The following is a 16,248-nucleotide window of genomic DNA, read 5'->3' as shown; positions in this document are numbered from 1 at the left end:
CTCAAGCGCTAGGCAGAAACTTGGAGGTCTGAGTCAAAGCCGGGGTTGCAGAGCCCAGTGCTACCTTCAACGTCGACAATTCTTGATTGTAATGTTGCGTCAGAATGGAAGTGAAGCGATCTTGAATAGGCGGATAAATACTCCGAAACGAGTTTTGCGGCTCTAGAACCTTATCTAGCTGCGAAACAATCTTGAACCTTCGGGTTGAGGCACCATGGCATGATGTCTTCTTGTCAAGTTTCTGTCACATTGAGCCACAGGTGTGTCAGCCCGGGACTGGCCGGATGCCAGCAAAACACATGGAAATCGGAGCTTGATCATCTTGCGGTCTGCGCGTAGGATTATATCCGCCTCTAGCGTGCATTGCCAAGAGAAAACAAAGCTTGAGTGGATTAGAGACATGGCGCAGGTGACTATGGTTGATGTAAGCACCAATGATGTCTTTCGTGAGTGTGTAGCTCGGACAAAGCCTGGAGATAGCGGTGGTTGAATTTTTGCAAAATCGCGAAGGAAAACTGGGATATGACAGGCGCGCGGTCTTAGCTTCCGACGTACCCTAGACAGGGTGGTGAAGATCGCATGTGAATCTTCGATTCGAGCGCAAGTCGAGTGTGGGAGGCCGAGACGGATGGTCGTTGTCACCGGAATCCGATGCAGGCGCTTGTATATCCGCCTTGTCGCAGGCATGGCGTGACACACTCACTGAGTCTGCGACGAAGTCAAAGGCGACGAGGCCGTTTCAATTGTCAGGCCAAAGTCGCCGTAGGTTTCAATGTCATGATGAGATAGATGCAGCCACAACCTTAAGACTAACATGGCGAACTTTGCCGGGTGGATTGCTCGCAAAATCCCATTAGCGGTGGCTGACGGAATGGCCCTCTGTCCGTGCTTGCCCGGACCCACGCCGCGCCTGACAATCACATCCGACGTCACAGCCAACGAAGAATGCCATGCGATCGGATGGGTTTCGCAGCTGACAAACTCTTGTCGCAATGACTTGCTCAAACTTCTTGTTCCGAAACTTCCGGAAACAATATAGATGCGAGCTAGGCCCATGGCGCTGGCGGCCACATGCATTGAAACATTTCTTCCTGTTACATCTGCTGTCTCCCTTGAATCCCTCATCTTCTTGTTGCTTTGACAGCGCATCCTGAAGTACTGTAGCCATTCATACGACTGGTCTGCGTCTTGCTATTTCAGTTGTCTGAGCTTTGCGCAATACATTTCACCTGAACAACTCTAATCCTTCTCTGAACACAACATACATGCCGGATCGCAGGAGTTTGACGATAGCCACCGCGGCGCTGCTAATCGGGCTCTTACCGTTGGCAGCTGCGCATGGCGATAGCAAGGAAATGGACATGAGCGCACATGATATGCCGAAGGCGCAACCGCAAGACAATGGCTTTGAAGGTTATTGGAGTTTATCGGAGCATGCTTCGCTTATGTACTGGCACATAGGGCTTGAGATCCTGGCCTGGATTGTCATCTTGCCAATCGCAGTCATGTTTAGCATCGCTCGCTCAAGATATACTCTCCCCTCGCAAATGATCTTCCTCGCCACCAATGCGTTCGCGCTCGTACTCGGCCTCGTATACGACCACAAGACACCGGAGATGTACGCAGGAAATGCACACAGCAAGATGGGATGGGCCATCACCTGGATCGCTTCGGCATGGGTGTTCGTGGCTCTGATCCAGGCCTACGCTGGTAGGTCAGAGTTTCACTCGAAAGCGGACGAATTTGCGGAGCCAATGACGACCGCCAATATGCTCAGATACGAGCGCGTACACGACGAAGAGGCTGTCGCGCCGTCGCGATGGTCAGGGGATTCGGGGCAGGGCACAGAGCGGAACTCGGCTTCTCTGTATGATCCCTCTCAGTCCCCCAGCGTGGAGTCTGAGAACCAGCAATTCGCTCCCCCTCTTCGAAGATCCACACATGACGACGACTCTTTCGGTAACGACGACGACAGCGACGACGAGAAGCGCGGCTTCCTTCGCAACACCTCGGTGGACAATTTCTTCTCTCGCAGCGTGGCGCGCTTCGCAGTTGGTCGGACACTCAAGGCAATTCGCTTCCTCTACGTTGCCATCGAGCGCACAATCTTGGTACAGGGTTTCGCGGCGATTGTAAGTGGCGCCATCGTCTACGGCGGCATCGGAAGAGGAGGAGCGGTTTTCAACGTCCTGGCGCACACAGTAAAAGGAGGGATCTTCTTTCTATACGGCTTCCTTACCTTGGGTCGATGGATGGGTGCATTTGCAGATTTCGGATGGGCCTGGAACGTGAAGCCACCGAAGGAAGTCGTCGGTCGTCGGAGAGCGGCACTACCGTCGGCAGAGTTTACCGAATCCTTCGTCATCTGGCTATACGGCTGCACAAACGTCTTCCTCGAACACCTGGCTGCGTGGGGCGATGCATGGACTGCACAAGATCTGGAACATGTTTCGATTTCGGTGATGTTCTTTGGTGGTGGTTTGGTGAGTAAAGGTCGCTCCTTCCTTTTCTGTGTAATATCGCTGACATTCTTCCTAGTTGGGAATGTGCATCGAATCGACTAAGGTACGCGACCTTCTTAACAGCGGAGTCGTTGCCTCTCAAGCAAGCTCGCTACAAAACGAGTCCTGGAAGCAGCCTAGCCAATATCGCTTTTCGATGAACCCACTCCCGGCCCTAATCATTATGTTACTCGGCAAGATGATGAGCTCTCATCATCAGAGCTCAATGGTCTCGACTATGATCCATACCCAATGGGGCAGCATGTTCATGGCCTTTGCTCTTGCCCGCGGTCTTACCTACATCACCCTATACATCTCACCGCCGACTTCGTTTCTGCCATCCCGGCCGCCTACGGAAATCGTCACCGCATTTTGTCTGATATCGGGTGGTATCACCTTCATGGTCAGCAACAAGGACACGGTCGCAGCTCTGGAATCGTACAACCTCGACGCTATGTTCATCTTCACGGTTGTCATGGGCCTTACCGCGCTGCTCATGGCTTGGACGACTGTAGTGATCGCTATCAAGGGATGGGCTCTACGCAAGGAGAGCAGCAGCCAGTACGCAAAGGGTCTTGCTGGAGTATTGGCGTAGGCGACATTTTTACGAGATACCCTTGATCGATCGACCGGTCACGATTTTCTTATCTAGGAAGTGGAACTTCCACTTGATACCCTATATTTCCTCTTTATGACTTTGACGCTTTATTTTTTTGGTTTAATGGGTTTGGTCGCAGTATACCCCTTTCTTAAGGAAGACGACAGCGTGGATAGCTGCACCTAATACCTGTTTTTTTCTAGACCGGTGGTAATGAAGGTCATCTTGGATTAATGAGCTTCTTAGGACGAAGGGATCATGGTAGTAATAGACGGATGGTGACTCTGGAAGTTAATACTAGGTTGCACCACAGTTAGCAATGTAGCCATGCAACCCCTACACGATGTGGGATAATAGAACATTCATAGAACAAGCTTCCTCATTGCCATGAAAATTGTACTCAGCGAGACATCACCATAGATTTGTCCGACGTTCTCAACGTGCTCCGCGACCACGTCCAGCGACACCTCTTGCTATGCCTGTACCACCCCTGGTTCCTCTAGGTGCACCGCCGCGTGTAGGTATACCACCCCGTCCGCCTGCTCGTGGTATTCCCCCTCTTCCTCTAGGTACGCCACTTGTTCTCGTAGCCGGTGCTGGCGTTTGTGGGTTCTGGAATTTGGAGTGGATTTTGCTACTCGGCGGGTTGTCGACGAATGAAGTGTCGGTCGTTAAGAACGTGGCTTCCATATCTTCTGGGCCTTGAGAGCGATTCAGGTTTGCGGCACCTTGGTCAGGTTGGTTCTGTGGGCGCTTGAAGGATTCTGGAACAGGAGCCTAGTGACGAGTCAGTACCATCCCGCGTTCTCTCTCCTCTGTATCTTCTCTTCAGTCTCCCATCACTCACCTCCGGGAAGTCTACGCAGAAAGCATTCATGTTCATTCCATACAGAAACCCCGCAAAACTCTCTGAGAAACGTGCCAGGCTCTCGTGCATAAGTTGCAATTGCAAGAAGTTTTGCTCAAGGTCTGCCATGGCGTCGCTCAACTCGGCGAATCCATCCTGTAAGCCTTCAAGCGCGTTGCCAGATGCCGAAGCAGCGCGACCGCGTTGGGATGAGTCGCGTAATGAGGAGCGGGAAGACGGGCGGAGGGGCGTGGTCGGACGTGATCGTGGTGATTTGCTGCGTGTGCGCCGGTACGAGGGTGTTGTTGTGGGTGTTGTGGACGCCATGTTTGCACGGTGGTAGATGTATCTCCTTGTAAATCTGGTAGCACAGTCGCGCAATTGCAGTCTGGTACTGTGACGCCTCTGAGATCTTGAAACGCGGTCCTAGTTCGGGAGCTTGATACGAAGTAAACAGTACCCCACACGCAGGGCAATCGCGCTAAGACCAATTGGTCGATGATGCCATTGTTCTTGCTTCCAAAAGTACGCCTCTCTGTATGTCTCCGGATACTTTGTGTTCAGCAAACTATCACAAGACGCACTTGCCCGCAGCTTGCTCTAAGGCGTCCCGCTGCTGCATTCTGTACGTAGATCGCGGCTACATATTCGTCCGACGTATCCGGAAAGCTCTGCCGACGTCACACTAAGCAGACGCGAGCAGTTGCCATAACGAGGCTCAGCTCAGCGACCTGACACTTTTCCATGTTGCCTCGCGCACAGCCCCTACGACGACTTCTGCACACCTCTACACCCAAGCGTCCACTATCTGTGTATAACCCAAAGCATCGCGGCGCCCCACCTGCCCCCTATAGCTCTACGAATCCGGTCACACGCGCAAACCTACTACATCACAGTCGGCGAAGCACGGCACCGGCACCTCACAAGACAAGCGGACTCAACCTGTGGACTGTAGGAATAGTCGCTGGCATTGCAATTGGCGGCGTGCTACTCGTCCCCTTCGTACAGAGCTCTTCAGAGCCCAAGACAGCCAGGAAATCCACCCCGACTCATTTCAACACCGCAGACCTCACAGACTCTTACCTCGTCATGGCACCAAACACCCCCGCCGGGCGACCGGGAACCCTCACACCCGAAGAAGACAAGAAGCTGCGCGAGCTATGGGGGATCGTTATGAAGGTTTTCGGCGTGGAAGCGGGGTCGGAAGCTGCGAGCACGGTCGATGAGGTCGCATCACCGACCACAAGTGAGGCGGCAGCGGACGGCAAGAAGGACAAGAAGAAGAGCCGATTGAACGTGTTCAAGAGGAATAAGGGCGAGAAGGGCGCAGACGACAAGGCGTCGACTGCTTCGACAGGCTCGACCCCGTCAGACATTAGCAGGCTGTCGATATCCGCCGATGACGACAAGTTCGGCCAGACCGCAGAGTTCAAGGCAGCGATCGCCAACATTCCCCCAGAGGAGCTGCGAAGGACCTTCTGGATGATGGTCAAGCACGACCACCCCGATGCTCTCCTTCTCCGATTCCTCCGCGCACGGAAATGGGACGTGGAGAAGGCGCTAGTCATGATGATCTCTACCATGCAGTGGAGGTTGAACGAGATGCATGTCGACGACGACATCATGAAGAACGGAGAGCTCGCCGCTGCGCAAACTACCAGCGACGATGCTAAGACAAAGAAGAACGCGGAGGACTTCCTGACACAGCTGCGCATGGGCAAGAGCTATCTACACGGATTGGACATTGAAGGAAGGCCGATGTGTTTTGTTCGCGCGAGGTTACACAAAGCCGGCGAGCAGACGGAGGAAAGTCTGGAAAGATTCACCGTCTACACTATTGAGACCGCACGCATGCTGTTGAGGCCTCCGATTGACACAGCCGTAAGTCTATTCTCTTCTCCGGATTGTGTGCAATGATTAACCGAATACAGACTATCGTCTTCGATATGACCGACTTCTCCATGGCCAACATGGACTACACGCCGGTAAAGTTCATGATCAAGTGCTTCGAGGCCAACTACCCCGAATCGCTTGGCACCGTTCTCGTCTACCGAGCGCCCTGGGTCTTCAACGCTGTGTGGAGTATCGTCAAAGGCTGGTTGGACCCCGTCGTTGCCGGCAAGGTGCACTTTGCAAAGACGATCGACGATCTCAGCAACTACATCCCAAAGTCGCAGATTCCAACTGAACTAGGTGGAGAGGAGAAGTGGGAGTACAAGTTCCCAGAGCCCGTGCCAGGTGAGAACGACAAGATGGCCGAAGAGAAGCCAAAGCAGGAGCTGCAAAGCGAGAGGCAACAGATCGTCGACAATTACGAGACTTCCGTGCTGGAGTGGGTACACACCGGTGAGGGTGCGCCAGCGGACGAGAAGAGGAAAGAAAGGGATAGCATTGCCGAACAGCTGAGGCAGAACTACTGGAAGCTGGACCCGTATGTTCGAGCTCGCTCACTGTACGACCGTATGGGTGTCCTCCAGAGCGAGGGCAAACTAGACTTCTACGGCCAAACCCCAGCGCCCGCCGCAGCCGCAGCGCCAAAAGCAACAGAAACCAGCGCCGACGATCTCGACTAGGACTCGAAAGCCCAGCTACTCCGGCGGTACAGCACCTTCAACACTTTGGCCGACGCTTCGAAACAACCATAATCCCTTTCCCCTTCGTGGCATTCACTATGTTGGTTTGGTAAACGGCCGGTTTAGCACACCATCGCTCTAATGTGTAGTCCGGAAAACAAACTCTCTGTATAGAACTCCACATCCCATCCCCTTTGATAGCCTTCGTCTCGTAAAGTTGCAGTTAACCCCTACCTAATAATATCTACCATTCGCCTTGTACCAACCAAGTACTAAAACCCCCACACCGCCGCCTGCTTTTGCCTTCCCCCTTCTTCCTTTACCGCCTCACTACGTTTCAATCCTCTCCGGTGAAATGCGCGCCCCATACTACGGGGCTTCCCTGCGTGTGCACTGTTCATTCGATGACGGCCCAAACTTCCGATCGCGACTCGATGCACTAGCACGACTGACGTCATGTTCCTGCATCGGAATAAACGTGACGCTTACTTCTTCTGCTTGCCCTTGGGACTCTCGGTATGTGCTTTTTCTCCTTTTTCCGGCTCGGCTCCTGGGCCTGAGCTAGAGGGTTAGTCGGGCGGTTGCAGGTTCCGTGGTGCTGCTAGCACGGTTGTGATGGGCCAGGCTTTATCGCAACGTCGCGGTGTTTTTGGCTGGGTGCGCTGCGCTGCTGTGGGTGGCTCCGGGGGGAAAGAGCTCAGGCTCGTTCCGGATAGGTGCCGTGGAGATCTTCGTAGATCTACGTCTTAGAACTGGGAATGTTATGGTGTTGATGTTTCGCTTGGGATGGAAACGTTACTGTTGGTGTTTAAGATTGGACGCGCGCTTGTGAAGTTGGTGTCGTGACATACGGCGCTCAAATTCGATAGTTTGAAGTTTGGTGTGGTGCTGAGGCGTGACAACTGAACACAAATAACGGCATGAGTAAGCGTGCGCGTGAAGGTGAGACCTGATCCTATGCATAATATTCGTACTGTAGATTTACATGCTATACAAACGCTCTATGAGGTGACTTTAAGATCTCTGCCTTCTCTCGTCCGATGGCTCTCGTGGTTGGCCACTTCGTCCAGTTTGGTGGCCATTTCATTGGCATCCTCTAAGCCCGTGTCTATCGGTCCCGCTGCTTCGTCGACTTGCTCCAGGGGGACATTCGTACCCATCCGTCCTACAGATCTGCGTTCGGGTCTCACGCTTTCTGCACTCTTGGCATCCACATCTGTGCTGGTTAATGTCAAGCCTTGTGCTGGGCGGTAGGTGATGCGGCCTTCAGCGGCGGCCGCAAGCCGTTGCTTTTGGCCGGTTTCTCCGGCACGACCTAGGACGCCAGCGATGACTTGTATGCAGCGTAGACTGTGATGTGTTAGCCTGAAACAGTAGCCGCTGGTGGGAGATGTTTTACCTGTCGTCGTTGGCAGGGATGGGGTACGTGACCCAGGTGGGGTCCGCGTTGGTGTCAATGACGCCGATGGTGGGAATGTTGTTCAGCGCACACTCGTGCAGCAGGACGTAGTTCTCGAGGGGATTCATGCAGACGACCAGGTCGGGCCGGAGGACAGATCGGTCGAAGAGCTGCTCTTCGAAGCCGGAGACCTCCTCGTCGAACTCATTCACGACCTTGGTCTTGCACCTGCCGAGAATTTGCTGGCCGTTGGTGATGCTTCCTGGGATCCAGCGCTCGAACAGGTGGTATCCTTTGGCTAGCTCCGCAGCGCGTGCTACTGCCCTATCCTGCCCGTCGCGCGTGCCCACGAACAAGATCATGCCTCCCCGCCGCGCAACTTCCTGCACGACCTTGGCGGACCGCCGCAAGTGGGCTGCAGTGACTTCGAGCGAGATGATGTGGACGCCTTGCCGTATGCCGTGGATGTAGCGTGCGTTTGCGGGGTTCCATAGGGAAGTGACATGGCCTTGGTGGGCCTCGGAGGCGAGGAGCAGTTCGAGGGTCACGTCGGCGGGCGATGGGGGGTGGTTCAGGAGGGAGTGCGGTTGGTAGTGCGGCTCGATCTGAGTTCCTAGATGTCCCATCTGCTTGGCTACGGATCGTCAGCAGGGTGGAGTCAGGATGGGGCGGCGGTCGTACACTGCTGCTTGTACATGTAGTACTGCTCAGCGACATGGTCGGAGGCGGACTCGGAGGTGCCATGGGTCTCGGGGTCGACGGAGGGGATGGGCTGCTGGAGGTGGGTGTTGAGCTGGGCCTCTATCGACTGGATCTGCTTGAGACTGTTGTCGGTAGCGGCCTCGATCGACTCGGTCTCGGTGGAGAGAAATCGCTGCAGCGGGCGGAGCGGCTGGCGGGAGTGTCGTGCGAGCGCCCGGGGGGCTATCGATGGTGTTAGTATGTGCAGTCATGTCCAATTGACGTCTCCTACCACTGCGCGCTGCGATGCTCCTCAGTATCATTTTGCCGTCGCGTGCAGTCGGCGCTGTCGCTCCAAAAACTCTCGAGCCGGGGCATGCCAAGCACCCGCCAAGCTAGCCCAATTGGGCCACCCTGCAGGCCAGCCCATCCTCCAGTGTCAGACCGATAACGAGCCTCAGGCGATTGCCGTCATTGTCAGATCATGTGTGCCAGTCAGGACCGCAGCGAGGGGGGCTGCGTGCATCGGTCCCACCGGTAGGGCAGAGCATGGCAAAGTGCAAAATACCATAGCTGGTCCCTGCTTGCAGAGTCGCTCGCCTCTTGCTTATCCCATGCCGCTCCGCCTGTGCTCAGAGAGTGCTTGTGCCCGGGCTGCCCCCGATAATTGCTCGCGTGAAGCCACTGACATGCTTCCGTCATCTTCTGCAGCTATCCCGCACGCGGCCTTTTGGCTTGGCACCTAGCGCATTCCACTGACGCTACACATGCTCGCTCTTCGCATCCCAACTTCACCCGCCCAATCTGCCCCAGACGACTCCCCGTCCTGCTGCACTGCACCCAGGCCGAGGAGCCCCCCCCCATCTGTCGCCGCCCCCGGATGTCGCTTGTCAGACGCTGCACGCCCCGCCGCCGCGACTCCAACATCACCAGCGAGACAAGCGATAGCGCACCACCGCCGTGCCCTCGGGCGCCGCCCACACCCGTGGATGCCTACAACCCCGTGCCGGACGACACTGCCTGCTCCTGCCGCTCTTGAGCCCGTAGCGCCCTAGCCGCCACCATGAATGGCTACCCATATCCCACCCGGCCCTTCAACCCGGCCGCCAATGGGAACATGATGATGAATATGAATGGGGACGGCATGAACGGCTTCAACATGGTCGAGGGCCAGTCGCTGGACTCCATCGTCGCGCAGAACGACAAGGACAACCGCCGCCGGAGTATGCCCGTATACGCTAGAGGGCCCCAACAACAGCAGCAGCAACAACAACAAATGAACCTGGGCAGCCCCGACACGCGCAGGCTGAGCATGATGAATTTCGGTGATCCCAATGGCGGAGACATGGACGATTTCCAATTCGACATGTCAACCGCTGCCATGGACAACATGATGCGCAACAACACCGCTTTTCCGCGCACCACGGCCGACATCCAGAGTGACCAAATGCCGGCTGCCGACCTCAACATCAACACACAGTTCCAAGGCCAGGCTTCTCCCTTTCCGACCATGGGCGGTCCTGGCTCTGCCTACGCCTCGCCCATGCACCAGAAGAACTCCCTCGACCTGGACATGGGATCGTATCAGAACGGCATGAACATGCCCTTGGACATGGACGATTCGATGGCCATGACACCGATGGACATGAACATGTTCCCAGGCAGCCAATTTAACACACCCATGCTGGACTCGCCCATCCAGCAGGACTTTGTAGGACCAGTGCCCGCTGCTCCCCAAGGAGACAATACTCCGTCAGGCCAGACCCAAGACCAGTTCAAACGTCCGTCCCTAAACAATACACCAGAAGTCAAGTCCGGCAGATCCAGCTTCCTCAGTCGGTCGACCAGCCAGGACCAGTCCAGCATGCGGTCCCACTCCCGGCCCCAAAGTGAACACCATTCTTCCAACAGTGTTCCAACGCGCATGACCCTGGCCTCACTGCAGAACCAACAACCCGTCGCACAGGACCCTGCTCAAGATCTGTCTAAAGAGGTCATGAAGAAGCAACTCGCAGACTTCAAGATTCCGTGGCAGGCGCCCACCGGCGGGTTCCCGTCAACCAAAGCGAACAACCCACACATGAAGACGCAGTTCAAAAATGCGTACTCGTCGACCGGATTTGACATGCTCGGAGTGCTGGTACGTATCGACACAGTGTACTGAGATTGACATACTGATATGCCAATAGATGCGCGTAGCTACTCGACCTGAACCCCAGATCGACATCGGCTCCGTTGATCTTTCGTGCGCTTTCGTCGTTTGCGATGCCGAGCTGGACGACATTCCCATTGTTTACTGCTCTGAGAACTTCGAACGACTGACCGGCTACACGAGACATATGATCCTCGGGCGGAATTGCCGTTTCTTACAAGCACCTGACGGCAAGGTAGAATCGGGTATCAAACGCAACTACGTTGACGATGATTCGGTATACTATCTCAAGAACATGATCGAGAGTCGTGCCGAGGCGCAGATCAGCTTGATCAATTACCGAAGAGGCGGCCAGCCGTTCATGAACCTGCTCACTATGATCCCTATCGCTTGGGAGCCTGGCGGCAAGATGAAATTCTTCGTTGGTTTCCAGGTCGATCTAGTCGAGCAGCCTGGAGCCATGACGAACAAGAACTCAGGTGGGCTTCCGCATCTAACACAACACCTCGTGTGTGAGCTGATCATGTTATAGACGGTTCGTACCGAGTCAACTACCAACGCGGAATGTCGATGCCCAGTTACGTTTTCAGCGACCACCACAAGCCACAAGCAGCCGAGCAAGGTCAGACCATTTCCAAGGATGAGGTGTCCAACGTGCTCGCTGCATACAGCGGTAGCGGTGACTCGGAGATGACCAGACGTATCTGGGACAAGGTCCTGCTTGAGAACAGCGACGACGTCGTCCATGTCTTGTCGCTGAAGGGACTCTTCTTATACCTGTCACCGGCCAGCAACAGGATACTAGAGTACGACCCAAGTGAGCTTGTTGGGACTGCCCTGTCTTCTGTCTGCCATCCTAGCGACATCGTCCCGGTTACACGAGAGTTAAAGGAAACCACAAACGGCGCATCGGTCAATGTCGTGTTTAGGATACGGCGAAAGAAGAGCGGCTACATGTGGTTCGAAGGTCACGGTTCCCTTCACACGGAGCAAGGCAAGGGCCGGAAATGCATCATCCTTGTGGGTCGCGAGCGCCCAGTCTATACTCTCAGCAAGGCTATCGTACGCGAATCCGGAGGCGTTGGTGACAACGAACTTTGGACCAAAATGTCTACGTCAGGCATGTTCTTGTACGTCTCGTCCAACGTACGTCAGTTACTCGACAAGCAACCCGAGGAGCTTGTGGGCACAAGCATACAATCTCTTATGCGCCAAGAGTCTAAGATCCAGTTCGGCCGTATCCTTGAGCTTGCCAGAGGTGGCAGGAAAGGTGAAGTCAAGCACGAAATGATCAACAAGCGTGGCCAGGTCCTCCAGGCTTTCACAACCATCTACCCCGGAGATGCAATCGAGGGCCAGAAACCCACCTTTGTCGTTGGTCAAACGCGACTTCTCAAGTATTCGCGAAATAGCAATGCTGGCCGCCCATCGATGTACACGAACACCAAGCATGAACGCGACTCTCATAACTCTGTACACACGCAGATGTCAGGAGCAGCATCGCCCGCCGCAGGATCTCTGACCGGCCACACCGGGTCAAATACGCCAAACACATCAAACACAAATCCTCTTTTCATCACTACCGAGGAATCGCCTGCGACGTTTGCTGGCCACAACGGTCTACAGCTTGGACACCAGGATCAAAGTCTTGCTTCAGACGATAACGTGTTCGACGAACTGAAGACGACACGAAGCACAAGCTGGCAATACGAGCTCCGACAAATGGAAAAGCGAAACCGATACCTGGCCGAAGAGGTTCAGAGCTTATTGGCAGCCAAAAAGAAGAGGAAGCGCAGAAAGGGCGCAGGTCAGATGCAGAAGGACTGTGCGAATTGCCATACAAGAACAACACCCGAGTGGCGGCGAGGTCCATCGGGCAACCGCGACTTGTGCAACTCGTGCGGACTACGGTGGGCTAAACAGGTAAGTTAATCTTCTCACATCTAGTCCACATAATCAAACTAACAGGGACACTCACAGCAAGGACGAGTGTCACCTAGAACGTCGTCTGCGGCCAGTGACAAGAGCAAAAAGAGTGCTTCGCCACGCCACTTTCCTACAAGCCACTCAAGTCATCAGACTATTCTTCCTCATGCGAAGACGGAGAGCGGACAACAGTCTACTATCCCTTCGCCAATGGCCACTTCCACCAAACGTTCGCCGCAACAAGGTAGCATCAGCGAGTCGCATGCTGCAAAGGCGCCACGTATAGAAGTTGCTGCTTCACAGGGCTTCATTCCCCCACCGTCGATCGATGAAGTGACGGAGCCGGAATCATAAGCACGACGGATCTGAACGTCGTCTTCTTACTTCTTCTTCGCGGTTTCTCTCTCCTGTTTCGTGTCATTCTCCGCTTTGGTCAAACGATACCCCATTACTTATATTCACTTTAACGAACTTCACATTCGCTTGCTCGAAGCGAGCTTCTCATGGGGGAGTTTTTAGACTCACATCCTTTTTCTTTCTATATCCGTTTGATGTTTTACGACTTGGGTCAACAACGTGGGGAAGGTTTGGCGTGTGGTCGAGCTATTCGACTGCGGGTTTCACAAATTGGAGGCTGAGAGATGAGGCGCAATATGCATGTACATGTCTTGGGCACACTTTATCAGGTGTCTTCTTATTCTGTTGTATATATCAACGACGTTTGGCAACGGTACGGGATGGCTTATCAGGATCGCGTGGGGCGCACGCGTACGGACGGTATCACTCATCAATCAATCAATCATATATGTCGCATCAGATCAGATCATGTCAAAATGAATAGTGGAACGCGATTGCATGACCTGGCTGAAGCGTCATGGCGAACCCCAACGTTGCCCTTGACCCATTAATTCTTTCGCATCTCTCCCCCACCCGCACATCTCGTCGATTCGCTTGTTTGCTCGCTCGCCTACGATTCGAGTCGAAGCGAAGTGACGCGACGCGACCATCCATCCCCGCCGCAATTGTGGCGTCGAGTGGCCTCACTTGTCATACGTCAAGTCAGATCATAACATCAACCGCTAACTAGGATAACAAGGCCCTTTTGCCCATATCTAGTGCGTAATCCTAGCATGTTTGCACGGCTGTTTGTTTGTACGAGGCGCACCGCAACTGCGCGGCTTCCAAGGTTGGCAGCGAACACGAAGTACGATAAGACAACGGGCATCCCAAGTCCAACCTACGACGCTGATGTCGGCCTTGTCCTCGCTTGGAGTCTGACAACCTGCGACAGGCGCGTGGGACATTGACAAGGTCGGGGAGGGTGTGTTGGATGTAGCCCTAGAATGCGCGTGATGTGGCGCTAGAACGCTGCATGTGTTCCACGGAAGCAGGAAGAGGAACACAACCGAACAGGGGGTTTGGCAGGAAGGAAGCTGGGCAGCATGCAGGTTCCCGGACAGTTAGCCCCGGCATCACTGGGTTTAGTTCCAAGTCTCTTGGACACATGGCAGATTACGTTCCATGGATAGCATCTAGATTTGGGGGGCCTAGGGAAAACGCCATGCCGAGTAACTCGTTGGGTATTCTCTGAGCCTAACCTAGATCTTGTGAGGAGTCGTTGGGTTGGGTATTGCGAGAACGGTAGTTGGAGGTGGGAAAAACTTCGTGTGCCTCGGCATCGAGACCCGTGGCCATGAGCTCCAATGACGAAAGCTCAAAGTTCAACATGGCAAATAAACTTTGGTCCATCGCACGTTGTTACCCACATGGCTTGGGCTCTGGCAGACTGCCTCCCTCGTTCCCCCCTCCCCAAGCCCGCTCCAGCCTCCCAATCAAACAAGTGGGGCCGTCTTCCGGGCTTGATCCTTTGGATCCTTCGATCCCCTGCGGCCTGAGCGTTCTGGCAGCGCCTTATCTGGGCTCTGATGTCTGTGGGTTTTCCTTGGTGCGTGCCATGACATGTCGAAGCGGCGCGCGCGATGCAAGGGTACAAGGGTCTGTGGCCCTCTTTCGCACCGAAACTTTGCGCGCGCAGCAGAGCCGATGGGGGACATGGTCCCCGGATACTTGCACGCAAAAGAGGTAACGGGCTGGGCTTTTGGAAGCGATCTTCGTCCTTCATTTCTTTTTTTCACTTAGTCCTAGGCTGGGTTGAGCTTCATGCCTGATTCATTTCTAACGCTGTGCGGCTTTGGATAGTACTAGGGACCGTTCCGTTCTGCTGGGGGCACTGTTCGCTTCATTAATTTGTTGGTTGGCTTTCCGGTATTACACATACGAGAGGAACGCCTGCGTTGCGCTGCCTCTGCCTTTTTGTACTTTTGCATTTCCTGGTTCTTCGTTTGTCTGGACCGCTGCGACGATAACGCGAACTTGCGAAGCCTACGCGCGATATCTTTTCTTGTTTCTATTGTCGTGGGTTTACTTTTGGTCGGACCTCAGCCAAAGTCGTGACCTATTCCGACGACACATTCCGAACGCGAATTGCAGGACCATACATATCTGCGCGGGAACTTGGAAGGATTGCGTTTGCGTGGAACCACGGGACACGAGAAAAGGGAGTGCTTGGTTCGGAAGGACGGTTTGCGACAAGCGCACCCACGAGAGTTGACGACTCGAAACGGATCCGGTTACGACACGAATACCGCCTGAACGGGAGCGCATACACGTCACAAGAATTACAATCGCAGACACAGAATCAAGCGCAAGAGAAGGACACAATGGACGAGAACAACAGAATCACGATTACAGTGTGCGGTGATGGTGGATGCGGAAAGAGTTCGATTACGCTGCGGCTTGTGAGAAGCCAATGGACATCTGAGTACGACCCAACAATAGGTACATCCCCCTGCGCGCGAATTCGTCGCAACTTGTAGCCTCACACGACTAACACCCCTCCAGAAGACTCATACTCCGTAACCCGAACCGTCGATGGCGTCCCCTACTACCTCATGCTCACGGACACGGCCGGCCAAGAAGAATACCGCGGTCTTTGGGCCGCCTCGAACCTGCAATCCGACGCTTTCCTCCTCGTCTACGATATAACATCTGCCAACTCGCTCGACGCGCTCGACTACTTCATGGAGATGATAGAAATGGAGACCGAGAACCGGTTAGACAATGGCAAGATACCGCCCATCAAGTGCGTGGTAGGCAACAAGTGCGATTTACAGGGCCAAAGACAGGTAGAAGCGAAGACGGGTCTCGAGTGGGCGAGGCGGAGAAAGTGCGGATTTATGGAGACGAGTGCGAGGGAGATGGTCAACATTGAGGAGACTTTTGCGCGTAAGTCCTGCAGCGCAGATGACGGCAGAGACATGGCTAACAAGACGGACAGTGCTCGTACGTCGTGTAGTAGAAGCGCGGAGACTCACTGCCGGAGACGGCCCTGCGAACCGAACTGCCGCTCTTCCCCTTCAATCGCATCCGAACCGCGACCCGAACTCTTCGGCGGCGTATCTGGATAATGAGAAGGATGATGAGGACGAGCCCAAAAAGAGTTGGTGGAGGAGGCTGAAGTGCTGGTAGTTGCATTCCTATGTTGCTACGCATTGCACATAAGTCTCAGGCG

At 54.5% G+C, this 16,248-nt stretch overlaps 6 protein-coding genes across 6 annotated transcripts; 4 read left to right on the top strand and 2 right to left on the bottom strand.

The window, feature by feature from the left end:
• Nucleotides 1-1,265: 1,265 nt before the first annotated feature.
• J4E85_006229 (uncharacterized protein) lies at nucleotides 1,266-3,096 on the top strand (the record flags this gene model as incomplete). Its single annotated transcript, XM_051470469.1, has 2 exons — nucleotides 1,266-2,483; nucleotides 2,539-3,096. The coding sequence occupies 2 exons, from the start codon at nucleotides 1,266-1,268 to the stop codon at nucleotides 3,094-3,096; spliced, it is 1,776 nt and encodes a 591-aa protein (XP_051325957.1).
• A 438-nt stretch (nucleotides 3,097-3,534) lies between these two features.
• On the bottom strand, nucleotides 3,535-4,273 carry J4E85_006228 (uncharacterized protein; the record flags this gene model as incomplete). The annotated part of the gene is made up of 2 exons (XM_051470468.1): nucleotides 3,535-3,876; nucleotides 3,947-4,273. 2 exons carry the CDS (start codon nucleotides 4,271-4,273, stop codon nucleotides 3,535-3,537), a joined length of 669 nt encoding a protein of 222 aa, XP_051325956.1.
• A 762-nt stretch (nucleotides 4,274-5,035) lies between these two features.
• On the top strand, nucleotides 5,036-6,519 carry J4E85_006227 (uncharacterized protein; the record flags this gene model as incomplete). Its single annotated transcript, XM_051470467.1, has 2 exons — nucleotides 5,036-5,827; nucleotides 5,878-6,519. The coding sequence occupies 2 exons, from the start codon at nucleotides 5,036-5,038 to the stop codon at nucleotides 6,517-6,519; spliced, it is 1,434 nt and encodes a 477-aa protein (XP_051325955.1).
• Nucleotides 6,520-7,520: 1,001 nt separating this feature from the next.
• J4E85_006226 (uncharacterized protein) lies at nucleotides 7,521-8,922 on the bottom strand (the record flags this gene model as incomplete). The annotated part of the gene is made up of 4 exons (XM_051470466.1): nucleotides 7,521-7,869; nucleotides 7,919-8,552; nucleotides 8,600-8,842; nucleotides 8,892-8,922. The coding sequence occupies 4 exons, from the start codon at nucleotides 8,920-8,922 to the stop codon at nucleotides 7,521-7,523; spliced, it is 1,257 nt and encodes a 418-aa protein (XP_051325954.1).
• Nucleotides 8,923-9,662: 740 nt separating this feature from the next.
• Nucleotides 9,663-13,031, top strand: J4E85_006225 (uncharacterized protein; the record flags this gene model as incomplete). Its single annotated transcript, XM_051470465.1, has 4 exons — nucleotides 9,663-10,739; nucleotides 10,789-11,230; nucleotides 11,284-12,674; nucleotides 12,732-13,031. The coding sequence occupies 4 exons, from the start codon at nucleotides 9,663-9,665 to the stop codon at nucleotides 13,029-13,031; spliced, it is 3,210 nt and encodes a 1,069-aa protein (XP_051325953.1).
• Nucleotides 13,032-15,397: 2,366 nt separating this feature from the next.
• On the top strand, nucleotides 15,398-16,205 carry J4E85_006224 (uncharacterized protein; the record flags this gene model as incomplete). The annotated part of the gene is made up of 3 exons (XM_051470464.1): nucleotides 15,398-15,515; nucleotides 15,579-15,962; nucleotides 16,015-16,205. The coding sequence occupies 3 exons, from the start codon at nucleotides 15,398-15,400 to the stop codon at nucleotides 16,203-16,205; spliced, it is 693 nt and encodes a 230-aa protein (XP_051325952.1).
• Nucleotides 16,206-16,248: the final 43 nt, after the last annotated feature.

The sequence above is a fragment of the Alternaria conjuncta genome (genome assembly GCF_024043145.1).
Source record: "Alternaria conjuncta strain BMP 0040 chromosome Unknown scaffold_8, whole genome shotgun sequence".
Classification (NCBI taxonomy): Eukaryota; Fungi; Ascomycota; class Dothideomycetes; order Pleosporales; family Pleosporaceae; genus Alternaria; species Alternaria conjuncta.
Note: the sequence above shows the minus strand (reverse complement) of the source record. Positions and strands in the feature narration are given on the sequence as shown.